The sequence below is a fragment of the Centroberyx affinis genome, unplaced genomic scaffold, assembly GCF_046629955.1.
Source record: "Centroberyx affinis isolate AG114_WGS23_722 - 3 ecotype Tasmania unplaced genomic scaffold, CSIRO-AGI_Caff_v1 ptg003790l_1, whole genome shotgun sequence".
Classification (NCBI taxonomy): domain Eukaryota; kingdom Metazoa; phylum Chordata; class Actinopteri; order Beryciformes; family Berycidae; genus Centroberyx; species Centroberyx affinis.
This window is the reverse complement of record NW_027281658.1, coordinates 231,286-259,247: the sequence shown is the minus strand read 5'-3', so window position 1 is coordinate 259,247 and position 27,962 is coordinate 231,286. Positions and strand designations below refer to the sequence as shown.

At 39.5% G+C, this 27,962-nt stretch overlaps 2 protein-coding genes across 5 annotated transcripts in view; both read right to left on the bottom strand.

Annotated features, from left to right (window-relative positions):
* Positions 1–551: 551 nt before the first annotated feature.
* On the bottom strand, positions 552–17,878 carry apol1 (apolipoprotein L, 1). 4 transcript variants are annotated; one of them, XM_071541109.1, is made up of 33 exons: positions 17,635–17,878; positions 17,417–17,470; positions 16,572–16,643; positions 16,246–16,314; positions 15,982–16,053; positions 15,448–15,522; positions 15,288–15,359; positions 15,053–15,121; positions 14,374–14,442; positions 14,185–14,253; positions 14,023–14,085; positions 13,141–13,206; positions 12,935–12,985; positions 12,753–12,827; positions 12,381–12,428; positions 12,062–12,133; positions 11,898–11,951; positions 11,677–11,748; positions 10,768–10,821; positions 10,409–10,477; positions 10,081–10,158; positions 9,905–9,964; positions 9,543–9,623; positions 9,362–9,415; positions 8,569–8,655; positions 7,653–7,709; positions 7,138–7,218; positions 6,923–6,973; positions 5,964–6,008; positions 4,827–4,901; positions 4,666–4,705; positions 4,374–4,425; positions 552–3,321 (listed from the first exon to the last, which is right to left on the bottom strand). In XM_071541109.1, the coding sequence occupies exons 1-33, from the start codon at positions 17,635–17,637 to the stop codon at positions 2,367–2,369; spliced, it is 2,964 nt and encodes a 987-aa protein (XP_071397210.1). In that variant the 5' UTR covers positions 17,638–17,878; the 3' UTR covers positions 552–2,366. The 4 variants fall into 4 exon arrangements, with proteins under 4 accessions (XP_071397210.1, XP_071397211.1, XP_071397212.1 ...); XM_071541110.1 differs by having other exon boundaries at positions 10,409–10,474; XM_071541111.1 differs by having other exon boundaries at positions 12,062–12,130.
* Positions 17,879–19,201: 1,323 nt separating this feature from the next.
* The window catches only part of tep1 (telomerase-associated protein 1), a 38,032-nt gene continuing 29,271 nt past the window's right edge, over positions 19,202–27,962 (bottom strand). Inside the window, exons 45-55 of the mRNA XM_071541106.1 lie at positions 26,789–26,918; positions 26,549–26,634; positions 26,017–26,143; positions 25,327–25,457; positions 25,095–25,216; positions 23,378–23,521; positions 22,376–22,475; positions 21,362–21,473; positions 21,052–21,134; positions 20,285–20,389; positions 19,202–19,852 (exon numbers count right to left, since the gene is read on the bottom strand). Coding sequence (XP_071397207.1) covers positions 19,733–19,852; positions 20,285–20,389; positions 21,052–21,134; positions 21,362–21,473; positions 22,376–22,475; positions 23,378–23,521; positions 25,095–25,216; positions 25,327–25,457; positions 26,017–26,143; positions 26,549–26,634; positions 26,789–26,918 — 1,260 coding nt within the window. The 3' untranslated portion in view covers positions 19,202–19,732. The remainder of the gene's footprint in view (positions 19,853–20,284; positions 20,390–21,051; positions 21,135–21,361; positions 21,474–22,375; positions 22,476–23,377; positions 23,522–25,094; positions 25,217–25,326; positions 25,458–26,016; positions 26,144–26,548; positions 26,635–26,788; positions 26,919–27,962) is intronic.

The following is a 27,962-nucleotide window of genomic DNA, read 5'->3' as shown; positions in this document are numbered from 1 at the left end:
GTCTAAATGCTGTTTCAGAGGCTTTTCCACCCTGAGAACAAGAAAATTCTGGGGGAAACACTGAATACTCATGATTTTTGTGCCATTAAAATTGTCAAATTTTAAAATTGAAGATTGAATATTGGCACAAAAATATCAGCTGGTGACTTCAGTCCAAAAATATCGGTCGAACCCTAGTCTCAGCAGCTCTGTGTTGTCAATACTAATTAAAAAACTAGTATGGAAATCCTACATTATAACATACAAATTCAAATAAAAGGGCCAGAGCAAACATGTACACATGAAAATGAGGGAGAACTTCGTCAAACCCAAACTTGCCATGACCAACCTACATTGGTCATGGCAATCTCTGTGCACAAGGCAAACATTGCTGAAGGACAATATGACAAATGTGTTTATCTTGGCTATTAACTGAGCAAATACAAACTCAGAAGTGACTAAAGGACCCAGTTAGTAGGTGGAAGGAAGTCAAGTGTTTGCTACCTTGTTTGAAGCTTTTTAACGTAAACCCATTAACACACTGCTTGGCACACTGATATTTTTCTCTGACCTTTTATTAGCAACTTTACATACATTTAATAGAGTCCTGTATTGCACATAAAAAAGGTATCACACATAGAATGAACAGTTCCACCCAGAACAAGACTGAAAAACGTACATAAAGTTAATTAAATACAACAGAGAGCTGACATGAACAGCACATATTGACAGCATGATGTTAACTTGAGCTTTGTTCAAGCACCTCGGATGCTTGATCTTTGGAACAGCAGTCTAAAAGGGAGATTACAATTCTTCCATCAGAGTCATATTAAAGAGAAAGGGCAAACCTAACAAATAGGCCTCTTCTTGGAACAGTCTAAATGGTTTTCGGTCCTCGGGATCCAGAGTCCTGCTGGTTTTCACTCTAATCAGGAACTATTTTACACCTGGGATGCCAGGTGAAAGGAATTAACTGTAATTAACTGCTTAATAGAGAGATAACCACAGTTTCAATTACAAAATCCCAGACTTTTCCCAGATCTTAATTTGTTGATATGAAGATTTTGGATGGTGTTCAGTCTGACAGTCATCTTCTGCCGTATCACTCTACAAATGAAGATATTATTCACAGCAACGAATATCAGAACATGTGAGATCACGAGGGTAAATCCATATCCATATCCGTATCCGTATCCATATGTATATATTAGGACAGTACAATATTTTTTGTGCAAGAGCTGGAAATTACCAAATTATTTTAGCATACATTTCCAGACCTGTGCAGGAACCCTGCTATAGGAGCTTGGGCTGGCAAAATCACCTCTAGCTTTTAAATCACCTCCTCCACAGACAGGCATTTACCTTATTTGTTTTTACCTATTTTTGTTACTATGCTGTAGCCCTGATTTTGCCATTTTATTGGCTTTTTTGTTTTAAAAAAAAAGAAGAAAAAAGTACCTACTTGTACAATAGCAGCTTTCAAAACAAATGTTATTATTACTGTTATTCTTTGAAAAGACACCGATACCATCAAGCTTTTCAATCAGACAAATGTAACAACTAGTACAAGTCGCACCGCAGCTTTGACACGTCCCATATGTCAGATCCATAACCTCCAGGAGAGGAAATGGGGGATCGGTTTGCATAGCAGCTCTGAAACCTACAAAACCCAAGACCTGCAAATAGAATAACTCTAACCTGCATCATATTTCTAAGGCATTATAAATAATGAAGGCACTGCTCCCTAACAGTACGCACAATCTCTAATGTTACACCTGGTCAGTAAAAATGTTTCAATATGAACTAATACACTGATGAATCTCTAAGCAGCACATAAAGTCAAAAGCTAAACCAGAAGTTATAGATTACAACCTTTTGCATCTATTTCTTTGATTAATCTAAAGTTATGCTTCCAAAATATTTGGCTAAATTTTAGAATCCTGTTTTAGGAAAAGACAACATGGCAGTCTCAGGTATTGGCACATTTTGCCAAAAGAAACAGATATGATACTTTACCAAGCACAAACCCTCAGTTTCTCCAAGTAGTATAAATTCTGACCAAATATTAGAGTTTCACTCAGTTTCTTAAAAGGGAAGACTCGTGTATCGACACCTTTAGATGCCTGTCCAACTGATCACAAATCAAGCCCCTCTTAGGACATTAAAAATATGATTGAAGTTTTTTTTCTGAGAAATTGGCACCAACTTCCTGTTAGCATTTCTTAGCAATGCAGAAGCATGCTGGGATATTAAACCAATACTTCCAAAGTCACTTAAAAAGTTACAACTTTTTGAATGTCCTGAGGGGGGAATTGATAAGGAATCTTCCCTTTCAGACCTTGATAATGAAGTATGGTTTTAGGACTTTGCCAACTTCGAAGCTTTGGTCAAACATATTCCCGGTTCTCAATATCCTTTTTGATGGCTTTTTTAATGCGGTCAATTTCATCTTCATCTGAACTGTCAGGCTTCTCATCTTTCTCCTTCTTGGCATTGTCCGAGGTAGCCGTGTTGTCACCGGTGTTTTCTGAGGAGTTGGTGGACTGAAGCTCGTCTCGTATCCCGTTGAGCTCCACCAGGCCCTCGTGCAGCTGGTTGGCCACCTCTCGGATTTTGGCAGCGAACTCAGACTTGGCCCCTTTCTTGAGTTCTTTGGAGTCTTTGGCCACAAAGTAGATGTCCATTCCTACAAAGAGTCCAGTGAGCACGCCAGTGGCCATGCTGGCGATCTGAACCGCTCTGGCTGCTGTGCTGCCTGCCACATTGGCGATCTGCACCACACGCATGATCTCATTAGCGTTGATGAGGATGGCCTTGCCTACCATGGCGCCGTCCTCATAAATATTGTTGAGCGCGGGGAAGTCCCGGTTGTAGGCGTGCTTCTTCATCTTCATCAGGTCGAACTTGCGCAGGTTCTCGATTCCCTGCTTGATGAACATCATGCACTTGTTGAGGTCGGCGATCTTCTCCTGGTAGTCCTCCACGATCTTCTCCACCTTCTTGCGGTCCATGGAGTTGTTGACCTGGTTGGAGATGCCGGCGCCGGCCGAGGTGAGACCGCCCGCCGTGGCCACGCCCAGCCCCACCGCCGTGACGATCAAGGAGGTTCCCATGGTGATAGGGGCTAGAGCCAGGCCAGCGATGGTGGCCACACCCCCGATGGCGCTGGTGGAGCCGCCAGTGATTTGGGCGATCTTTGTGTTCTTGTTGAATTTGTCCAGGGCGTCGGCGATGCCGTTCAGGTCGATGACGTGCTGCCACAGGCTCTCGGCTCGCTCCGAGAACAGTTTGTTGAAGACACGGATGCCCTTCTGCACCTTCTCCGCCGTCACAGCAAACGCCCTGAGAAGAGCAAGTTCATATGAGTAATTACTCAGAGATAATTATTAAACCTTTATTTAGACAGGTAATCTCATTGAGACACGGGGTCTCATTCTCAAGAGAGACCTGGTCGGGCAACAGCAGCAGTACAACACAGTTACAGACAGGACATTCGATACAGAGACAAGGGCCCAATCCCAATGTCCGCACTCTCAGACTCACGGACTTTGACGCGAGGGTTCAGGGCTGTCCCACTGTGAAATCGGTAAGTGCGGGAGGGCTCACCGGCGGACTTTATGAGCCCTTTATGCAGACTTTCAGCAAGTCCGCATTTCTGTAGACTTTGCTTGAGGGAATTACCCACAGTTCATAGCGTGATGAACAATGATGAATGATGTAGAGCAGAATGAAGAGTATTTTCTATATCCATTAGCACAGTATAAACTTTGCAATGTTACAAAACATATACCTAGGCCTATTTAACATTATTCATCAACATTTTTTTCATTTTAGCTTAATAATGCTGTTTAGACAAAAGCGCAAACAAAGAGTAAATTACAAATTGATTAATTAACGGGAGATAGTAACGTCTGACGTCGTCAAGGCAAAAGGCAACACATGATGCCACAAAGTGCTGTCCCATTCCTCCTGTACCATTTCGAGCCCTCATGACTTCTCGCACTCAGGCACTACAGCTGCGCACACAGGTGACGTCAATTAAGTCTGTCAGGGCTCAGGGCCCAGTCCGTAGGGGGGACATTGGGATTGGGCCACAATAGATCACAAATCATAAAAGTGAGAAGTGCCAAAGGGGAACCAGATTTTAAGTACTATGTGTAAGAGCAAACCCCCACAGACCCCCTCTCTCCATATTTCGTAGAAGTAGTTTAAAATCCCCTAGGGGAATCAATCAATCAATAATGTAGAGCAGATTAGTCAGTGACACATAACCAACTACCACAATATCTTCAGATGCCTGGAGACATATCTTAAAATGTTTAATTAGCAAAGACATCAAGACAGAATGATGCCGTGAAAAATCTGATTTACACCAACTGTGAGTCATCACTTACTTGGCCTCTTCCTTTTCTGTCATGTCTTCATCTTGAGGCGTGTCCTCCCATGCTGAGGAAGTAAAAGCATGAATAAATTATTTTTTTGCTTTCTTCTCATGCCACATAAGTGGTCCATTACATAATAAATATAAAGATGAGCACTATGCAAGGCTTGGCAGGACAGGAGGTCCTGAATGACCCTGGCAGGAAGGAAAGGCCTTGATTAATATCCTCATTCTGTCCTGTTGTCGTCTCCCCAACAGCCACCCATAGATATTGAGGAATATTAGTGCATTTGTGTGTGACTTACGTTCCACTGTTTTCCACCACTCCATAAGCCCCTCCACATCCTGAAAGAGACCATTAGATTGTATTCAGCTTTTCAACTTTACGGTTAAATAGTTAATAATAAAGAATCAAAGATGATATATTAGAGTCTAAATAGAATGATGCATTTCTTGAGAAACCAACCCTGTCTTCTTCAGGCTCTGCTGGGTCAATGCGGAATTCCTCCAACTGGTCAAACAAGGACTTATTTCCACCATTCTGAAAGGGCAGAAATTATGAAGCTTTAAAATCATATATGACACTAGGGATTTTTTTTCCTGTACAAGGACAAAATAGTTATGTAACACTCTGTAACTGAAGTGTGTGTCAGAGAGACAGAGAGAGAGAGAGAGAGAGAGAGAGAGAGAGAGAGAGAGAGAGAGAGAGAGAGAGAGAGAGAGAGAGAGAGAGAGAGAGAGAGAGAGAGAGAGAGAGAGAGAGAGAGAGAGAGAGAGAGAGAGAGAGAGAGAGAGAGAGAGAGAGAGAGAGAGAGAGAGAGAGAGAGAGAGAGATTGAGAAACATGAACAAAGAGCAAGAATTAATAAAATAACGCCTATAAAGACGGGAATCCTCAGTTTCACTTTTCATAAACATCCAGATGAAGAGGAGGAAGTCGTGGTAATAGTGATTCTGACTGTACGAGCTTTTTGCGGCCATTTTTGCAGAAGTAAAAGGGCCAAAAATCTCCATGGACACGTTGAAAAAGGAAGAAGAGAAACAAGTTTGGGCACATTGCAGTCTAATCTCATCTCATCCTTCACGCTAAGGGACGCACACAGACACCACTGCGTGGTGTGGGGGGTGAGGCGGTGGGTGGGATTTGTGTAGAGAAAGCAGGGAGGCAGAGCAAGAAAAAAACAACATCTTGGCTGTAATTGTCTCTGTTGGGAGTCAAGCGGATACCCTGGAGACAAACTCAGCAAATGACCGCAGAAGAAGAGTTGTTTTCAGGGAGGAGGAGGGGAGGAGTCAGGTGACTGAAACCCACGCGACAGACATTTTGTAATCCTGGACCATTATGAGCCAGACTGCAACACCTCAGTGTGAGAGTCAGACAAACAAACTGACACACAGGGTTTACCACATGCTAATAGGGGAAGATAGTCATTAGTCCAAAACTCTGTGTGTGTGACTGAGTTGTGAAAGAAAGACAGAAACAAAGAAAGAGTGAGAAGTACACAAAGTTTTATGAGTGTTCATGTTTGTGCTTTCACTGAGGAGCAACACCAAATACAATTTTCTGTCCCATACCATGAGACAGACAAAGATATTTTCTTTACCTCTTCTGCAGCTCCATCCTGTACGTGCTTCTGTGCAGCTTTAGTCTGAAACACACACACACACACACACACACACACACAGTTAAAGCAGTAGTATCAGTATAATTTTTGCTTTTGGGTCGACATCGGTTCCCACACAGGGAGGCACACTGGTCATTTTCACACACACACATACTGTCTTCCTCATCCATCTGTGTCACATGCAGATTTCGCAGATTCAGAGTTTTAGTTTTACAAACATTTCTCTCAAGGCAGAAATAATCTTAAAATGGTTGAGGTAAAATTCAATGGGCAGGGCCAAAGAACCACGTTTTTTAAGCACAAATTAGCTAACTGGCAAAGTTGAATGGCAAAGAAGGAACGCTAGTCAAAATATACATAAAAATACAAAATGGCAATGATTTCTTTTTTTCATTCATTCATTATCTGGAAGGGCTATGGCTAGATTGCATTTTTTCCAGTTAGTAGCAAGATCCCTAGGCTTCATAATATTAGCTTCCTCCTCTCTTACCTCTTGCCTTTTTAACCAGGCTTAATGTTACTTAGCCAGAAAAACTGTGGTTCTTTGGCTCCGCCCATTGAGGTTTAACTCATTGAGGTAATTGAGGTTTAATTATTTCTGCCTCCGAGAAATGCTTGTGGAACTAAAACTCCAGTCTTTCCAGTTCTCTTCCTAATGCCATCAATAATGACTTGCAGAAATACATTGCTTGCTTAAGAGGAATAATCCATTGTGAAAAAACAGAAGATTAATTTTTATGAGGATGTGAGGATGGAGTGTTTATCTGACCAGAGTTCTCTCCAATGGTGTGAACTGATGTTGGCAATGAGCCAAAAGTCAAATTAAACTAGTGATATTCTTTAAGGAAAAAAGTAGTCCATAGGTGTGATGTGTAAAATGACATTCTGAGGACAAACAGACAAAAAGACACTGTCCACATGTAAATGTTGAATGTTACCTTAATCCGAGGCATGAAGGGATTGTGTTTCTTAGGTTTCTTCACTCTGGTCTAAAAGAATCAACAGAAATACAGCGTTAATTCAAGGAGTAGAACTAGTTGGAGTAGATGTGGTACTGGTGACTATCATGATGAGGTAGCATTATTAAAATCAGAATCAAAATCTGTTTAATTCACCAAGTACAACAGGTGAACAAGGAATCTGACTAACAGACCTCTTCCGCTTTGCCTTTGTCCCCCTCCTCCTCCTTAGATGAAGACTCGTCTTCTTTCAGCCCCTCGTCATCAGACGCAGCCTGGAGTAAACAACAAACAGATTAACTACAACAAGGTATCATCAAAATAAGTACTTAGGCATCAATAATACCAACTTACTTTCTTACCACTTTGAATTTGTATCTAATTTATTTATTTATTTGCACAAGTAAAAAAGACCATAAATAAGACAGGAATCAATAGAGTACAAATATGACCACCCCCTATCACTAATCACATGGACATGCAAAATAATGAAATAAATACATGAAAACAATTGAGAATAAAATTACTACAATAATATATATTAAAAAAGGAGACAGATAAATCAACAATTTAACAAATTAAATTAAAAAAAAACCACAAGTAAAAAATGTACAGTGTATAGGTGTAATGTAGATAAAAGCCTTCACTATTTACTCAGCAGATCATGACAGAAAGTGCAGAGTCAAGGAAAATGCTGGCTGTCATGTACCTTGGCTGCAGCACGCGGCATAAATGGATTATGGCGCTTGGGTTTTTTCACCTTGGTCTGGAAATGACAGAGTGACATCATGGAAGGTGACAATCAATGATTAGATGAACTGATTTCACTAGAGCTGATGGTTATTTATATCTGCGTGAAAGAACAGTCGATCTGCTGAGGCATGCTGCCACAATAGCCCTAATCATCTTTGGCAAAAAAAAACCTTTGCATATATATATGATATAATATGTAGGCTATCTGTTTCTACGCTCATATATACGGGCTTCTATATTTCTGTTTAGGCTACCGTATATTAAAAATAGTTGCAGTTTGATCTCAATATGGACTTTAGTGTCTAGTCTTTATACTTAAATATTTACAATTTCCATGTCAACTTCCATGCGATTAACGGATAAATGTCAACTTGCAATCATGCCATGATCAAACTGATACGGCTCATTGTCAGGATGTGATATTGTATTGGAGCTAAGCCGGATCATTTGCATGGCTCTGGGGTGAAGGAACTGATAAGAGGGAAGCAGGAACTGGAAATTACTGGTAAAATAGCTGTTGCAAATAATTCTTACCGTCTGTTTCACCTACATGAAACAGGAGATGGGTGGAGTTCACCACAAATTATTTGTCAATCACAGTATCTGAATTGTCCACAGAAACAAATACAAAAGTGTCTTTCAAACTTTCTATCAAAGTTCAGATACTGTCAAATAATTTGTCAATCACAGAAGATTAATACCCAATTGCATTTCAAACAGTCTCAACTTTATATCTTTATATCACAAACCCCACCCATCTGTTGATACGCAGATAACCTAAATGCCTACATACTAACTTGAAGGAGGTTAAAACTAACTAAGAATTATTTGCAAATACTGTTTAACCCAAAACAATGCAAATATGGACTTACTGTTTTGCTCTCTGTAGCGTTGACCTCCTCTCCCTCTCTGGCCTCAGTGAGGAGGGATTCGCCTTCTTTCAGGCCTTCATCATCTGACTGAGAAAATTATAATAATAACAAATATTAATAATGAATCAAAATGCTTAAGATTCAATGTATAAAAGTAGTTAATTAGTTTTGTTGATTCGATGTTGATTATATTAAATTAGTATGCATGCCAGATTGTGTGTGTTTCTTGAAAGTGTATTCTACATGCATGCATTGGAATGAGTGTGTGTGTGTGTGTGTGTGTGTGTGTGTATACACGCACACTAGGATTTGACTGATACAGGTTTGTGAAGGCAGATACTGATATTTTTGTACTGAAGCTGCTGATTGGCAGTAGTTTGTGCCAATATTCATTATTTCTTCCAATTTGACCATTTTCATGCTAATAAATTTAGACCATCATGGGACACTAAAACTCTCCACTGAGACCCAGACTAATGAAATTCTGAAATTCAATGGTAGGGAAACTCTGGGACAGATTACTACCTTTAAATGAAATAATAAATAAATAAATAAATAAAACATTATTGAATAATTAAATGAATAAATAAAATGTGCAAAGGAAATAAAATTTCATTACAGGTTTCACAGACTGTTTTCATGTAGCTGTGGTCAGGGAGGAACCTCCATCATATCAGTGGCAGACAACACTGACTGGCTGATATCTGATATTCAATAAAAAGCCAATATTGTCCCAGTATATCAGCAAACCCATATATCAGTCTAACACTAGTTTGTACAGGTCTATCTATACCTGATTGTCCTTGTTCTGCTTTTGCGGGCCACGTCTTGCTGTTCTGCTCAGCTCCTGAAATGAACCCAGAACAGTTTCCTAAGCCACAAGGGCACATTGCGCAACATCTCATCGATACACATCAGCTCCATACTGATAAGCTGCATCCACTGCCATCATTACCCAGCCACTGAAAGATTACCTCCTCTGTCGGCCTGGCAGGAACCTGGGGAGTTTCTGCAGATTTCCCCTTTCTCTCTCTGGGGATCATGTTCTTGTTATCCTGCAAAGGACAAAATGAAGAGTCTTGCTTCAAAATGAGATATTATCCACCATCTGAAAAAGTGACGTCCTGTCTTACAAAATGCACAATAAAGACAAATTGTGCATGAAACAGCATGAAACAAATTATAGTTCCTTTTAAATTATACTAGGCAACTTACATACTTGCTACATTGGATCCTTTATATTTGAGAGATTCTGAACTACAATCAAACACTATGGACTGCAGTAATATACAGATAACCTACATATCACTGTTTATATGAAAAGTGCAAACCGTACCTGAATATCCTCAGTTCCTCTTTGTTTTAGTCTGTCTTGTGCAGCCGTCCCCTTCAGCTCCTGTGGAGAGACCGCAGGCTTAGCAAGACAATATAGTAGAGACAGAGGAGAAGTCAGAATAGTCTCACATGAAGCACATGGCACTGAGCAGCAGCTGTGCCCGACTATATGCCAACCTCTTCTGTTGGTCTGGGTGGAACCGGCGGCGTTTCACTCTTTTCCTTCCTCTCTCGCTGGATCATATTGCTTTTGACCTGGCAAGGACACACACACACACACACAGACAGTCACACACCGTGCTTGAGCTGGACAGGAGGTTTTGACAACGGCCAATCAGCATTTAAAGGGACGAGGAGGATGTGGTGGAGGGACGGAAGAGGAGGAGCAAGAACAAAGTGGGTATTTTTGAAAGAGGATAATCAGCTGTGTGTGTGTGTGTGTGTGTGTGTGTGTGTGTGTGTGTGGTCACTGGTGACGCATAAGTGATGCAAAAAATAGACTGACCGGTTTTGGCTTCTCCTCCCCTTGTTTCTCGTTCTCCTTGAGCGCCTCTGTCGTCTCCTCTGTATCCTTCTGAATGAAAACAAAGGACACTAAATGTTAGCCATCATACTACATTAACCACAGTCAGGTTAAGTGTGTAACACATCGTTAATACTAGTTCAACTGAACCAAAATTCAGATGCAGAAAAAAAAAATAACAGATACAAAAAATGCCATCACCAACATCACGGTCCCATCACCACTACTATCAAAAGTCCAGTAACTCAAAACCACCTAAAATCATCATCTTCCTCCTCCTCCTCTTCATCTCACCAACACCTCCACCACCCCCACCCAAACACATTCACCAACATCATTACTTTATTTGCAGTGCGAAATGGATTCAGTTTGGACATGGCTCCAATCACCACGTTCTGAGAGGGAGGGACACATCATCGTGAGATTTAAAGGCATACCATAACATTTATACTGTATAATACTAGAGGTTCATTTTTCCCTGCCAGACACTTCTGGGGGGGGGGGGGGGGGGGGACTGTCCTTCAGTTTTTCTAAAATGGCTTGTTAGCATTGTTGACCTTTCCCATTGAAGCCAAGGGGCACAGATGACCAGAAGCTTAGGGCTAGCTGTTCCCCTGTATTTCAATGAGGAATGCTAAGATTGCCAACAAGCCATTTTAGGGAAACTGACCGTGCATTTACATTGCAAGCAACACGATCAGCAAGTCACTGGAAGTCCATTCATGTTCTATAGAGCTGAGCGACCAGGCAAACTTGGCCGATGTGTGGACGGTCAACAAGCTTGTCGCAGAGAAACGTTGGCAACAGCCAATGGTTTGTGGACAGTGGCCCTCAACAATCAGATTTCTGCGCTTCTTTGTTTCCCTACCGATGTAATTTTGTTTCATGACCAATAGTTCTCCCTGGCAAGTGCAAAATAGGAGAGAAGTTGATTACATATTGCCATTCAAAGCTTTCCAGTTTATTTGAAAGACTACAGGAATAAAAAAGCGGTTGCATTCATCTTTGGGGTCGATGGTAAACTCCTTGCCCCACCTTGCCATCTAATTAAGTAATTTTGATTTTTTTCTGTTTATTTTCAATTAGTGCTCAGTCAACTTTCCCTGGATAAATAACAGTTAAATATTATGTAGAAGCTCTATGTGGCAAGAGTCTGGTGAATAAAAATAACCAATTCAATTTAAAATGTCAAGTCATGCTTTTAACAACACATAGTGAAACAGGAACAGCCATATATATCAGACTCGCACCTGTTTGTGGCCTGATGGCTTCTCACTGCTGGCAGGTGGATCCTCATCATCTGACCCGATTTGCTTCTCATACTGTGGGGAGAAGATATAATTAATCATTTTCTGAATAAGACACATCTGGGGCCATATTCTCCTCTATTTCTGTCTCTAGTTTTCTTACTGTTCACACAGTATCAAACGATCACAAACCAAACACAATCCAATTACAAAACTGTCCTTACTTTGTTTGCAGAGCGAAATGGATTCAGCTTTGTCATCGCCCCGGCGAGTTTATTCTGATATTGAATAAAATGGAAAGAGGAAAACACAAAATAAGATCATATACAGAACAGAAGTTAAACCATTGACTGGAATGAAGGAAGTTAAAAAAAAACCCGTTACAAACCTGTTTGTTGCTGGGCAGGCTCTCTTTGTTGTCCAACATCTCCTCACTATCAGAGTCGGAGCTCTTCTCCTGCTGGTAAATCAAATGGTTATTGTGAAATAAAAGGCAGTAGTAGTAGCAGTATTAGTACTGGTAATAGTAATAGTCGTTAAACTGACAGCACAAAATCTGCGAATGACCTGTTACAATGTTTTGATAATTATTTTTGAGGCATTTCTGCTTCAGATAGATCATGAAATGACGACATACTATAAAGGTCCTGGGCTGGTTTCTAACCCAGTTGATGTTTTGAGTCGATGGTTTGCGCCTCTCATCTTACCTGTTTGTCAGTGAAGAATGTGCTCTTCATAATCCCACTCAAACCGTTCTGAAATAAGGCAGAGACAGGGTTGTTACCTCCTGTCCACGCTGCAAAGCTCTATCCTAATTTTAATTTAAAAACCTGATTATACGCCTAATTTGTACCCTCACCTCAACATCATAAGAGACCATATGCCTAATCCTAATCTTTCAGCCCCCCCAAAAAAAAAAAAAAAGGATGATAATTTCTTTGGTGATTACCCTATTTTTGACTTTGCTGCTTGGCCAGGAAGTGAAAATTGATATTTATGCTATCAGGTTCAAATGCAGTCAAAAGTATGTGAAAGGAAAAGAGAGAAAAAAGGAGGCCAAGTTGCTCTGGCAATCCCACCTGCTTGGCTTTGGGCTTCTCTGTAGAGGTGATCTTTTCATTTGAGTCTGCTGCGTATTCAGTCTTCTCCTTATCCTGATATAACACACAGCATGTCACCAATCTCAAAGCATGGCAAACAATGTACCAATACTGGTTCATTTGTATGTAGGATACAGGATTCACTGTGATGACAAAATTACCTGAGATGGAGAGTGGAATGGATTCTTCAGGATCTTCCCCATCACTCCACCCTGACAGAGAATTTAAAGCACCGGTAATGAATCTGACATCTTAACTACGTTTCTTTAGACTAAATTCAGTACAGTCCATGTGAACACAATACCCAAGCACAGGGGTTGAAACAAACAAACAAACAAACAAACAAACAGTGGGCCTCATCTCTCACCTTCGAAGTCTTCTCTGAGAGATTGTCACTGCTGGCAGAGAGTTCGCTGTCTGCAGACAAGTCATCCTGAAACAGAGGGATACAGCATACATACAGAATATAAAAACAAAACAAACACAGTCAAGTTTTTAGTTCCAAAAATGTCATTCCAGAATTTTTAATGGTCAGGGCAAATATGCCCTTGAAAGTTCATAAAATGCCTGTGAAATTAAAAATGAGGGGGAAAAATGGCCCCAATAATTAGGAGTAGCTTTTATTGCATTTCACCCCATTCATCTATTTTTTTTTTTGGTTGAGCTGTCAAATATTAACGCATGAATGTGACTACCGTCCCACTGATTCAGGGAAACCTATGACTGAGCAATTTGTTCCAGTGTTTTTTGATCAGAAAACAGTACACAGCCTGAAACAGCAGGAAATGTTGGCATCACGCAGCCAGCAGGAGGAGAAAATGCCAACCCCACACAAACCACTGTGTCAACCAAAAAAAACAAAAAAAAAACAATTAAATAACTCAACAGTAGAGGAGTAGCCAGTAGGTTGGGGACAGAGAGGGAAATGGCACCATCCTCTCCTGTAAGGCTTTCTACTGTTTCTAGCAGTAGCAAAGAAGTAAAAGCAAATCTTAATAATACAAACTGTTGATTTGCAAATGTATTAGCCTACTTCAAAGTTCAATAAAATCCCCCCCCGAAAAGGACCAAAATGCCCCTAAAAGATCAAGGGGGTAAAAAATGCCTTCTGAAAAAAAACAAAGTATTTTTTACCCTGGTTCTGAGTCATGTTAGGATTTTTTGAGTTAACATTAAGTGACAAAATGTCCCTCAAAATGGATGCATGACTTTTTGGACTGAAACCATTCAATGAAGACGATCATCTTACCTGAGACTTGGCACTTAAGAGCTTAGGTTTTCTGAATACCCCACTGAATATTCCTCCTTTCTCCTGGGAAAACAACATGAAGCCAAAACTTCAGACACTTTATAAGTTTGACGTTATACTTTCAGTTAAGAATCTCAGTAGGTTGGTTTTAATAAACCTCACCTTAGTGTTGTTACTCTCAGAAAGATCGTCATTGCTGCCTGAGAGCTCACTGGGTGCAGACAAATCATCCTGAATGAAAAAAGAGAGAATGCACTCTACTAATTAATATTAATCATCATCTAATAACCTAACATGGGTAAAGGTGAGACGAATGGGATACAGCAACACTTTGAACGCCACAACTCTCACCTGAGATTGGGTCCTAGCTGAGGGCTTTGGAGATTTTTTAAACATTCCACTGAATATTCCTCCTGTCTCCTGAAGAAAAAACAGATCAAACCAAAATTCAGGTTTGACAAATTTCCCCCACAGCGGAGGATTTTGGAAGAGCTTTCCCTCTGGTATTTTTCAAATGATGCAGCTGTCAAATGGATAGGCGTGGGATTTAGTGCTTCATACAAAAGGACAGCACTCTGGTCCAACATGCTGATGCATGCAGGTCTATCCCCCCTGTATGCCCCTCTCCCTCAAACACACACACACACACACACACACACACACCTCAAACGCCCCACTCAATGAGTCAAGCTCTATCCACTTGGATAACATTAAGGAAACACTTATTAATGTACTTTCAGAACAAAATCATTTGGTTAAGCTCTCAGGAATGTCTCAGAACGTATACTATATTGTTTGTAATTTGGGTGTTTTTTGGGTAAAATGTCCATTAAACCCCTCCATGTGTCTGACTATGTTTCTATATGGGACAAAAAGGGGGAGGAAGCCTACAGGTACAGGATACAACTGTGATTACCATTTGATAATCCTCATTTCTGTACAAGGATTTAAAGTAAAATTATGTTGATTTTCCAAATAAAGAAAAAATTACAAGTCCATTAAAAGAGTTTCTTTGGTTGATTAGACCCACCTTAGTGTTGTTGTTTTCTGACAGACTGTCATTACTGGCTGCAAGCTCACTGTCCACTGACAAATTATCCTGAAAACACACAAGATTATAAATCAGCCTCTTTCTGAAATAACATGGCACTATGCTTTAGTTTTTAGGCATTTAATTGTCTGTCGCTCTTATCCAGAGTAACAAGCTCATTTCTCAGGTGAAATACCGCAGTGTGCAGAATATATAATAGAAGATCGTGTTTCACCTGTGAAGTCCTCCGGTCATGTCCTGGTCTGGGTGATCGTCTCAGGATCCCACCCAGCACACCTGTTCTCTCCTGAATACGGAAGTGGAAAGAAAGGTTTAGTTTCAGCAACTAAAGAAAAAGTTATTATAGCAGAACAGAGAGCAGAAAATAAACTCACCTTAGATGAGTTGTTGGTGTCAGGTAAGCTGTCACTACTGACAGACAGTTCAGTGTTTTGTACAGAGAGGGTTGCCTGTAAAAAAAAACATTAAAGTCAATATCTCACTGCATTTCTAAACAGTTTTGGAGACCTTCTGTCTTCAAATTTTAAAATCTTACTAGTTTTCTATTTTTTTGCAATTAATTTTTTGTTTTTATTTCCATTTGTCCATCATTTTTGTTGTCAAGCGCGACATACATTACTAGTACTTAACATTAACATTATCAATGTAATGAGCAAACCAGAATAACAAAAATAATGTGAAAGTATGAATACAAAGAAAGAAAGAAAGAAAGAAAGAAAGAAAGAAAATGGATACAAATAATTATTAACATTATTAATAATTGTTAATAATTCTTACTAATATAATTTGTTTACATTTTGCAAAATGCCCCCTACACTTTTGTTACATACATATATATATATATATATATATAAATGTAAGATCACAAGAGTTAACATATTCACAAGTTCAAATAGGCCAATGCACACCTGAGTAGACGTCCCTTCTCTGGTAGGTTTGGCGCTCTTCTTCAGGATTCCTTTAAACATGCCTCCTTTCTCCTGAAACATTAAATATGTCAGTCCAGATGCTGAACCAAATCAAACCAAATCTGTTGCTGATTTATAATACAACAATACATTTCCCCAATTTGTGTTCATCAGGGATGAGATCAGGAACACACACACAAAAAAACTAAAAGAAAAAACAAACCAAAACCCTGAGAAATCACATCACTGTTTCATAAACCTCACCTTAGTGTTGTTGTTTTCAGTCAGACTGTCATTGCTCTTTGAGAGCTCACTGTCTGCTGACAAATTGCCCTGTAAAAAAGAAAAGAAAACTATGTTAGTATATGTAGAATCAAATTGTGTAAATCCATTGCTATATTTGAAGTTTAATTCCAAGACGTCTATTTTAGAAAATAATAGTTGCCGTAATTGAAAACAAACTTCAAAAATACAATAATACATCCTTTTAAATGCTATTTTGTAGTGAAAGGTTTTAAGATGTCAAACACCCAAAATAATATTAGTATTACATATTCAATATCAATAATTAATATTCAATACTGAATCACCTGGACTTGGACGGACGGTTCTGCAGACTTGGAGGATCTTTTGAACATCCCACCGAATATCGCTGCCTTTTGCTGAATGAGGAGAGAAGAGGAGAAAACTAAGCTAAAAACACACTTTATGAACATTATATGCATCTGAAAAATATCAGCGACCATAACACAGGAACTATTTCCATTGTGGTTCTGGATTCGTTACATACGAGTGAATAACAGAGGTGAAATGTTGAACATTCACTACCATCTAGTGTAATCAGTAATGAGAAAGCACTATTAATCCGTCACACTGATCAACAGCTCAATGGAGACTGAACTGGAAAAGATGCAGAAAGTGATTGACAGTTCCCTGATGATTTTATGGATATAAAAATATATTTTCTAGTTCACAGCTCGGTGCTAGAACAGAATAAAGCTCACACACAGTGGGAACTGGGAAACTTCCTAGGTGGCCTATTAAATGGAAATTTAACACCCAACACTCAACAACATCCTTACACAGTGATGTAGTTTTAAATTAAAAAGGTGAGTAAACTAGGCTACTGTTTGCCTCATCATAAGGCAAACAAACGCAAGTATAAACAAAAATCTGTGTCACAAAAAAGCCTTGATTTATGCATCCTTCCCCTTACAAGACCCTATCCTCATAATTTATATCAGTTTGGTACGACTGGGTATTGATGAATACTGAGAATTTAAGTCATAAAGATTTATATCAGGTGGGTTAAATCTATTCCACAAATAAAAAGCTGGGTTAACTGAATTTAATTGTGTTTACCATCCACTAACCTCTGGACTTCCAACACTGAAAAGCCCAAAACAACAAATTAAAAACATTCCCAACTACTCACAGCAACGCCTCCTCCATCACAGTCCAAGTCCAAATCCAGGTTATCATAGCGCTCCTGTCAAAAATAACATTTCTCTAAATGCCTGTTTTGATACATACAGCCAAGTCATTACATACATTTTCAGCAACTAATGTCTTAGTGAGTCTCGAAGATAAGCACAAACGCGTCAACATGAACATAAACTGCTTTCCAGACAAAAACGTTCAGCGTCAACTTACCATAACGCCCGTCGTTGTTTTCGTGGCAGTTAGCGAGTTAGCTAGTTATTATTCTGGATAACGACTCTTGCTAAACAGGTTAAGTTAAAGTTAGCACGACGTTACACTTCTCAACAACAGTTTCGGCACTTTCCCGTAGTAATGTCGGCTCTCTTCCCTCTGAATCCCGGCTGTGAGGAGGGATGTTCCTCCCTGCTGCTGAGGAAAAAAAGAAATGAGGACACACGCACTTGCTTGGCTTTTGTTGACTTTCATAAAGAACAGAGAAGCCACCCTTCTTGAAACCGGCGGAGCCAGTTCTTCACTTCACCTGACCGGTAAATAATGTTCTTGGTCAGAAGAGGGCGTGGCCTGCTGCTCCGCCTGGGAGTGCGCCTGCAAGTATAATGCTGCCTTCAGGTACTCCTCGTAAACTCCTACTCCCGTACTCTCGCAAGCTGTAAATACCTCATACAGCGTATTCAAGTGTGTTCGGTTGGAATTTTGTTGCAAAATATATATATTTTTTTGCTGGCTGTTATTTTCGGAAAATGTGCATCATGAATGCAATTGGTGTTTTAATGAATGTATTGCAAACATATGAATGGCAACTATGGCAACCTATACCCAGTTTATGAAATCTTTCACATTTGCTGTTTTACACACCCGGTGTCTGGTAGCTGTTTCCTGGGAAAATCTTCTGTTGCACAAGAAGTGATGAATTTGACGTTTTCAGCAGCAGCAACAGTTTATTTAAAGTTTTGTTACTTTACACTATTTATTATTTACTCACTTTTTCCATCAGTTGTTGGTACAGCTTCCTTGCACTCCACTCCTTAAACATCACATTCCATCAACTCACATATCATAAAAAAAAAATCACTTTCCTAATCGTATTCATCACTTTGTTGAGTTGTTCAAATGGGCTCTTAAGTGGCATATTTCCGCCAGCACTTGAAGGCAGCATAGTCCTATATTTGTCATGGTCACAATAGAGTAAAGATTGAGATTGAAGATTACTGTGTGATAGTTACGTTTCCACCATTACTCATATTTCTATTAATTTTATGGTTAAATCAGTCAATCTAATATCAGATGCACTGGTTGGAGCTCTATTTACGGCCCGTGTCTTATTGCTCTTTAAAATGGTTAATAATCAACTTGACAGAAGCAATTCAATACAGACAGCAGAGTTGTAAAACCATTAGATGATAAGCTGTGTTTACATGTCTGGCTTTGATGTCAAACAGCATCAGACCTAGGTCAGATAGTATTTGCAACTAATTCTGCATTTGTTTTAATGCAAAAGTATATTAAAAGTGACTTTAAACAGGCACTCATAAGACTGTCCCACATGACAAACACCACCCATCTGGAAACTTAAAATAAACACCAATATAACTTAATAAGTATTATAATATTATAAAATTATAATAAGTACTATTTGACCCAGGTCAGAATTTTAAAGAAAAATCTATTCTATTTTTATTTTATACATATGGATTATTATATTTTTATTATGTAGGGATATGTTTTCTTGACTGGTCTACAAAAGTAAACACGAAAAGCAAAAACATTTGAACAGCCTTGTTTTATTGTCAAAGCAAAAGGTTTACTAGTAAATATAAGGTTCCCATTTATTAATTACCAACGTGCTTCATGATCCCACATTCTTGATTTCTCTTGTTACAATTTTTAAATAAGGACAAACCATAACAGAATCACAAACAAACCATAACAGAATTAAAAAAAAACAAAAAAAAAACAACTTACACAAATCTATAACAGATAATTATACTACGTAATAGTTTTAAAGCTTGTTTATACTTGCTTGTTATACCTGCAAGTTTCTTCCCCATCTAGATTAAAGGCACATGTAAACATATTAGAGTAGAGATACGAGTAGAGCATTATAACCATGATTATAAGCTATAAGTGTAAAGTTTAAGCATGTACTCATAGGCTCACAAACTTACTGTTATATGTGATTTAATGAATTCCTGTTGCAAATACCATGTTTAATACATCTACTGCATATTCACTGAGAGCGATGCCAAGAAACATCGGTTGGCAAGGCAATAAAGCTTTGAATCTTGAATTTTGCGTAAAGCTAGAGGGATTATTCTGTCCAGGAGAGGAAGTAGAGTTTTCCCAGTCCGTCGCCACAAACCAGTTCGTTGGGTTGTTGTGGGTTCACCTCCAAAACCAGTACAGGAGCTCCACACACAAACATACCCACCTAGGGGGAGAGGGAGGGAGGGAGAGACGGAGGGAGAGACAGAGAGAGAGAGAGAGAGAACTTGTAATGTACATTTTGGCAATCCTGCTTGTGTAACATTCATGCCAATAAAGCATATTGAATTGAACTGAACTGAGACAAACTGTGACGATGAGAGAAGCAGAGTCACAAGGAAAGAGTAATAATACATATAGAGAAAGACGGTGACCGAGAGAGACAGACAGGCAGACAGACAAGAGAAAGAGAAAGAGAGTAACAGTAAAACGTAGAGACACAAATTGTGACAGAGAGTGAGAGACAGCAAGAAAGAGGTGTGGACAAAAAAACCTATGCATCAAGAGAAGAGATAAACCCGCCACCTTGCTTGAGAGAACAGTCTATTCAGAGTCATTTCATGTTTTTTCTCTGTCTGTGTTCAAGACTCTGATGTACCTGTTTCTTGGTGGTCCGGTCCCACAGCTTGACTGTCCTGTCGTAGGACGCTGAGATGATGGTGCTGCTAGTGACTCTCAGCACACTGATCCTGTCACTGTGGGCCTGTGGACCAAACACCATCATCATCATCATCATCAATAAAATATTACACACAGTGCAGACCTGGGTCATAGGGATTGAAAATAATTCTTAATGTTTGCTTTTATTTCCCTGGAGGGCCAGATGGGTGGGGACAGTGCAATGAGTGCCAGAAAATTTAGACTATTTGGAAAGTCAAATTAGTAAACTTGCTAACATTTTTTTTTACCTCACTCTTATGTAGAAACTTTATACTTTTTTTCAGTTGAAGGATTTCATGCTCCTCTACGGATTGAGACAATTCTACAACCCTTGGTTTATGAAACCTTTTTAAACCCGCATTGGTTAAACTCAAAAATACATGGTGGTCAAGCTAAAAACAAGGTTGTTTTCCTTAGTTCCTGAAATGTTGACATTTTGGATATATAAGTTTTTCACCCGACAGCGACAACCTCTGTCATTGACACTTTACTCTCACACTACCTGATAGTTCCTGATGCAGTAAAATCTGCTCATCTGATGCTCCAGTTGGGTTAAAACAAACAGTGAGAATTATTTGCTGTTCGACCCATGTTTGGAAAATAACAGAAACGGTCTATTCGACACCATCAGAATTATGTTCCCATGTAAAAATCTACACTATTCTATTCTTTTCCATATCAGAGTTAGAGTCTGTGGGCTCTTACAGGTTTTCTGCTGCTCCAGTCGGAAAGGTCTGGAGGCTGGTTGAACCACATGTTGCCCTTAACGTCTCCACACACCACAAACTCTGCAAGAACAGACATACAACACATTACATCATCATAGTAGTTGTAGCAGTAGTAGCAGCAGTGGTAGTAGTAATAGCAATAGTAGTAGTAGTAGTAGTAGTAGTAGTAGTAACAGCAGTAATAGCAGTAGTAGCAGTAGTACTAACAGCAGCACTAGTAGTAATAGTAACAGTAATAGTAGTAGTAGTAAGTACTAGTAGTAATAGTAGTAGATCCTTGTTAGTACCTCTGTCCACAGTCACGGCTGTTATCAAGCTTCCCTTCCCCTCTGGCTGGTTCTTCTCCAGTTCCACTGAGCTGAAGGATGAATGGAGACTTGTTTTGGATCCCATGGCAAACTGGATGGAGAGAAGACAACATGACACTTAGAATCCGCTTGACTCTTTCTCATCTGTGCCTCTAGCTGATTTTATAGCTCCTACTGCCCCTCAAATTCTGTGCAGCAGTAAATGAATGCAGACAAGCATCTGCAGCCACTCAACCCTGGCATATAGGGTGCAGTGGTGAGTGAGGGCTTTACAGCCCGTAACAAACCTCAGAGCACCATGATATACAGTGTCCAGTGAGTGCAGACAATGGACAGGGGCATGCATATACAATAGATCACCATAGTCGTGTACAGGGAGGAAGGTGGCTGCAACCAATTTTTTCCTGGCAGCGAAAGAAAAGCACAACCTGTTTCGAAAGAAGAAACCCAGCTTAAGCTTCAGCTTTTTGACAAGGCTTTCAATGTGGCGTCTGAAAGATAAACGATCGTCAAATAAAATGCCCAAATACTTATGGTGTGACACTAATTTGATCTGGCTGCCCTGCAAGGATAAAATGTTGGGAGGAGGATCTGTTGTCTTCCTGCCATTTGAAAACAACATTAATTTTGTTTTGGCAACATTTAGGGCAAGCTTCAGTTCGATTAGTTGAGACTCCACAAGGTTAAAAGCAGTCTGCAAATAGCCAAGGGCTTGAGTAAGAGTGGATCCACAGCCTCCTAACCTCCTGACTGCATAGTGTGTCGATCTGTGCAAACCTGCAAACCCACTGATTCTACACACAATCCCATGAAAGTACGGACAGTTTCATTTGTAATCTCTTAATATTTTAGGGTTGTGTGCTGAGAAGATAAACCAAAGCAGAAAGTCCTTTTAAAGTCATGGTGACGATGACAGTTGAATGACAGCATGTTAATGTGATGACAGTGGAGTCACCCAGGAGTTGGGTGAGATGCTGGTTGGGTGAAACTCACTGTGAAGCCAAGGAGAACTTCTCCCTCTGTCTCGCCCACCAGCCACAGGCTTTTCTCATCGTTACGAATCATCCCCAGAATTCGCACACGGTAGGTCCAACTGCAATGATGACAGAAACACACATACAGAGCATTTAAGCTATTTGTGCAGTTGACTTTAATATGCATTGTTTGTTTTGTTTGCAATCAATGCAAATGCAAGTAAATAACTAAACACGAAAAAGTACACGTGAGATAAAAAGAAAAAAATATCTCACTGTGGAAGAAGAAACAAAACCAATACAAACAATATATCAACTGTACTGGATGATAAAAAAAAAGGAAAATTATATAACAAAAACAAGATGCATAAATGAAAAGTAAGGTGAATAAGTACATTTTAATAATAAATAAAATATCCCTGTATTTACTAGCTCTGGGCCACATTTATTAAGTTTCAGAATAGGCTGATCTAAGATACAGGGCTTCTAGAAGGTTCTGCCAAATAAATTTCATGAGTTTTCATTCAAAAGTTCCATGAACAATATTTATCAGTTTCAGCTAAATAGAATGATCATTTAGGACTAATATAATCAGGAAATTTAGGTAAAGGTAACAAGACACGTATCAGCAGCCAAGCTTGGTTTCAAACACTTGACTGGCTAAAAAAAAAAAAAAAAAATAAGAAAAACAAAAACATTATGAAGAAGTTTCCATACCATTTCCAAATCTTTGTGAATATGCATCTTTTAAAACAAAATTTTAAAATTACATGAATAAACATGACCCTGTAGAAGAAGCCCCGGTCCTGCTTGATCATCTCCATCATAAACAGGTTTGCCTCAGTTCCCTTTCACTCAATTCAAAATGGAAATCAAAACGGACACAACTTTCATTATGGATTGCGTATTCATGAACCTTTCTATGACAAAACGTATTTGAATTTTGAAGAAAACTAAACGTACTTGGACATGCATTATGAAACGCATGCAAAGTTTTGTCAAAGCTGTTATGTAGCTTTACCTAGAGATTGAGTGGTTCCAATTGCCCTCCTCATTGGCTGTGATGTCAAATATGGATCCGTTGTCGGCCGCACCAAGCAGGACAGAGCAGTAGCAGAGATGCATCACTGGCTCCTTCACTGGGTATGTGGATACCTTCACCAGGCTGGGAGCAGAAAGAGCACAAGGTGGATAATATTGCTTAGTGTGTAGAATGAAACTCATCACGCTTTACTTGATGTCCAAGCTCTCTTTCTTGGGTGTGTAAAGGAAACTGGTACACCATCAAAAATGAGGGTGAGACGTCTCTTATGTGAGATATAAAGAGGGAAATACGAGTCCAATTTATTCCAAAGTGCAAATAGTGCGAGGTGCAGTGCAGCAAATGTTTCAGTCTCGCTTAAAGTCCCACTGAAACGGAAGTTAGAGCGTCTTTAGCTTCTGCACTGTGACGTATTTCCCAGTGAAACGGAATATTTGAGCGGTGTACAGTTACAAGAGGGATTTAAATCAAATCCTTCGCATTTGATTGGACCGCTAAACAGTGGGCGGGGCTTAGAGTTTAGCGCGATACGGAGCTACAGAGAGAAACAGAGCTACAGAGGACTGTTGGCTCCACACACACCAGGTTGAAGAATGATTGATGGGTGGATGTCATGATATTATTGGTTGAAATTGGTTGGTTCATGCTTACGTAAGCACACAGCATATTTTGTTTTACAGGAAGAAAACATGATTGGATTTTGATATAAGAATACAAAGAAATTGATTTTTTGTATTTTTGTTTGCCATATATTGTTAAATAGGTGCACAATATGACCGGGGATGTGATCTAAAAGGGTTAAAAATGCATTTTTCATTTCATCTCGACTTTAAGAAACGTCCCACCTTTAATTTCTGATTATGAGCAGATTTCCCTACTACCAGCTATGGCAATATTGCACATCCACAATCAGGGTTCCCACGGTGGCCCTGATGTAACATTATATGACTTTTCCATAGCCAATGAAGAGTACTTCCATGACCTAAAAATGTTATTCTAATCTAAAGAGTCTGGTTTCTACCCCAGTTGGGCTGCAGTGGAGTAAAACAGCGGAAAAACATCTAATGCAATGAATGTGTGATAGAAGCTGTAAAATGTATTGTTATATTTCTGTATAATTATTTAATAGAATTCAAGGCCGTCATGAAACCCAATCAACACATAAATAATCATGAAAACTTTCAATTCAAGTAACATAAAGAAAAACCCCAGTTTGCAGTTGCATGTTTTTTCCATGACAGAAGTGTTATGTTACCTTCGTTATTCACATGCAAATATATGACGCATAAAAATAACTTCACCAACTTCTCCATCTGTGCTGCTGTGTGTCAGTTGCGTGTTTTTTTAATGGTGTCCTTGTTGCTGACGTTATTTGTCATGCTGTTTTCTGTCCCCAAGTTCTTTATTTATGTGTGTCCGTCCATCTTATGCCTGTGCTACTTTACTGTCAGTCAACAGTCAATTACTGTTTTTATTGTGTTTTCTGTTGCCTTCTGCAAACCATTCGCGTTTGTCTTGTCCTTCTGTTTTCTTGTCCTTTTGCCGGGTTGTCATTGTAATAATTTGTTCTTAATTGACTTGTTAGATGAAATAAAAGTTAAAAAACACAAATAGAAAAAGCAGCAGAGGATAGTGTGGCCATAAAGGATCCTGAACTGCCTTATGAGCGGTGAGTGTCTTGGTGTTTGGTGTTCACCTTGCAGAGCTGTGCTGATGGTTCCACACCAGCTTCCACACATGAACGGACGGCTTCCTGCAGGCAGCAGCAAACTGGCCATCAGGCATGGAGCAGATGGCTGTGATGGGGCAGTCAGAGGCCTGACACACACAAACACCCCACATGTGGTTACACAAACACACACATCAAACACGCTCACACAAATATGTATAAATCCCTTCTCTTGTGCATTTCTTCTTCAGTAGTTTACCTGCTTATGGCCAACCACAGTGTTGTGCTGCCATAACTCTAGCAAGCCAGATTCATGGCCGGCCAGCAGCAGGTTGTCTTTCTGAGAGAAGCACAGAGCTGTGACAGGGCCCCGCAGGCTGGGAGGAGACTCTGCATCAACAGGAGACAACAGACAGGTACGGATACTGGGATATTATGTAAAACATTACATGAAATATAATACTAATAATGCTAATAAAATACTACTAAAATACTAACCCTAACTCAATCCTTACAAATAAAATACAGAGAATATCATCCTCAAAAAGGTTACAATTCTCTAAAGAAAGGTCAGACACCATATATTGAGATTTACTTCCATATCAATAATCATGTTATAGAAGTACATGTCACTTTTAAAAGGTCAGTGTCTCATTTACAATTTTTTTTCACTTCAATCTTAGAGTACTTTTTTTTTTTTTTTTTTTAAAGACAGCTGAACATTAGTTCACATTAGTTAAAACTAATAGCAATGACAACAAAAGGTTCAGGACAGCAGTTTGATCCCTTCAATCGTTTTTTTTTTTTTTTTGCCTACTTGTTTCGGAGCAAGCTCCTTCATCAGGCGGTCCTCCGAAACACACAGGACAATAAAGGTGACTGAAGGGATCAAGTTGCCATACTGAACCTTTTTAACCCCATTGCTATTAGCTGAAGGCAGATATGTTACCTATTGCCCATATCCAACACCTCAGTGAGCAGTCCTCAGAAACAGTGAGGAATTCTGGGACTCCGCTCTTGGAGACCACTCCATGTATCCCACCGCTGTGACCCTGGAAGGTGCTGAAGTGCTCCACCTGCACATAAACATAACAGATGATCAAAAACACAAAAGCAGGAAAAAAGCACAATGTCTCCACTTTTATTATGACTAAGTATCCTAAGGAAATCAACTTTTGCTCTGCATCTTGCACTAGAACCATAACTGGAACCAAAACAGGGAAAAATTTGGGAATAAAACTCAAATTATGCCCAATTACCACTGCAACATAAAACTACAGAGAAAACACTGACTGGAAACTAATTTCCAATTAGCTATGGGTGGTTGTTGTGTCCAAAAACCTGAAAAAAAACACCCTAAAAAAAAACATATTGCTGATAGATGCATGAGTATGAATGCATCATATAAAGTTGAAATAAAAACTTGAATTATTGAATTATTTGCACATATTATTTGACCCCGGTCTTCAACACACACACACCTGGAAAGGCTTCCAAAGCTGCACAGTACCATCATCAGATGCAGTGGCAACTACCATATCCTCTGGGACGACTTCTTTGGTCTCGTCTTCAAAAAAAAAAAAAAATGAAATTACATATTGACATCAAAATAAGGATCAGCAAGTCATTCTATTGTATGGTTTGAAAGAGAGAGACAGACAGAGAGAGAATTAATGTTTGTACGCACTTGTTTTTTCAATGTGTTTTAATAGAAAGTTTACCTGTATTTGGGAGGACAGAGCAGTGGTGAATGCGTTCCCGGTGTGCAGCGATGTGGCCGATTTCTACACCCGTTTCCCACTTCCACACATGCAGCGCTCCCTCTGCACAGCCTGCCATCACATACTGGCCCTGCACACAACAAACCAGCACCACAACGCCAGTTTAGCCTCAATGGTCCACAATGATTGGAACTTGATTTGTGATTTTCATCCTACCCAGTATAGCCATTTTGTTCAGTCCTCGGTATGCCAAAACATGTTTTGGAATGAAAGTGGTCAAATTTAAGAATATTGACACAAATATATGAAAATGCTATAGGCTGCCTTAATATAAAAATATTAGTGTTGGTATCTGCCTTAAAAAAAAACATACCAGTCCCACCCTAGTCCCTTCACCAATACAAATTCCTGTACAGTCACTGTAAAGTGATCCTGATTCTTATATTTTCTTGAAAACCACACCGTCTTTAAATTAAATATACAAAGCATTTGTGTACAATATTGCTAAAATCTTGGTGTAGCTGTTGGGGGATGAAAGTGAAAGAAACTATCACAAAACAGTCCATTGTTTTGACAGTTGCATCTCATATATAGCACTTTTTAAAATGTGTTCTATGGCCTTTAATTGACTTTTGTTCCAACATTAATATGTATAATAATATACATCATTATTATTATTATTATTATTATTATTATACACATGGCATGATGGTTGCTTGGGTTTCCACCCGCTTCGAGAAACGCTTCAGGTCATTCACCAAGGTTGACTGTGATGACGATTTTTAAGGCCATAGAGGACATGGGCTCCAGGTTTAAGATGGCTCCATCTAGGCTGCCTCAGGATCGAGACATTTCTAAAATCCCACAGGGTCTTAAAGAGCACGGATGGAACTCAAGTGGTTTCACCAGCAGTGCCCCGGTCCACGCTGAGCCTGACAGACACCGGTGGAAATCCCGGGGGTGCAGGCAGCCACGGGCCAGCAGGCCCCCAACCACAGTGCGCGGGCCATGCTACCAGTTATGTGTTTTTTCACAAGTTGCGGATTGAGCATCAATCCCCTCAACAACTTGTCAATAAATGTTTTTTTAGTTATAACACTGACTACTTCAAGTGCTGTGTGATTTATATATAGCAGCATTTTATTGTCATGGTTACTCTGATGGTTTTTCCTCA

Excerpts from the sequence above, each read along its gene's own strand:
- apol1 (XM_071541109.1), bottom strand. Across the intron at positions 14,443-15,052 it reads CAGAAAACAACAACACTAAG|GAGACAGGAGGAATATTCAG; the intron begins GTGGGTCTAATC and ends TTTTTTCTTCAG. Across the intron at positions 12,429-12,752 it reads AGAAGCCCAAAGCCAAGCAG|AACGGTTTGAGTGGGATTAT; the intron begins GTGGGATTGCCA and ends GCCTTATTTCAG.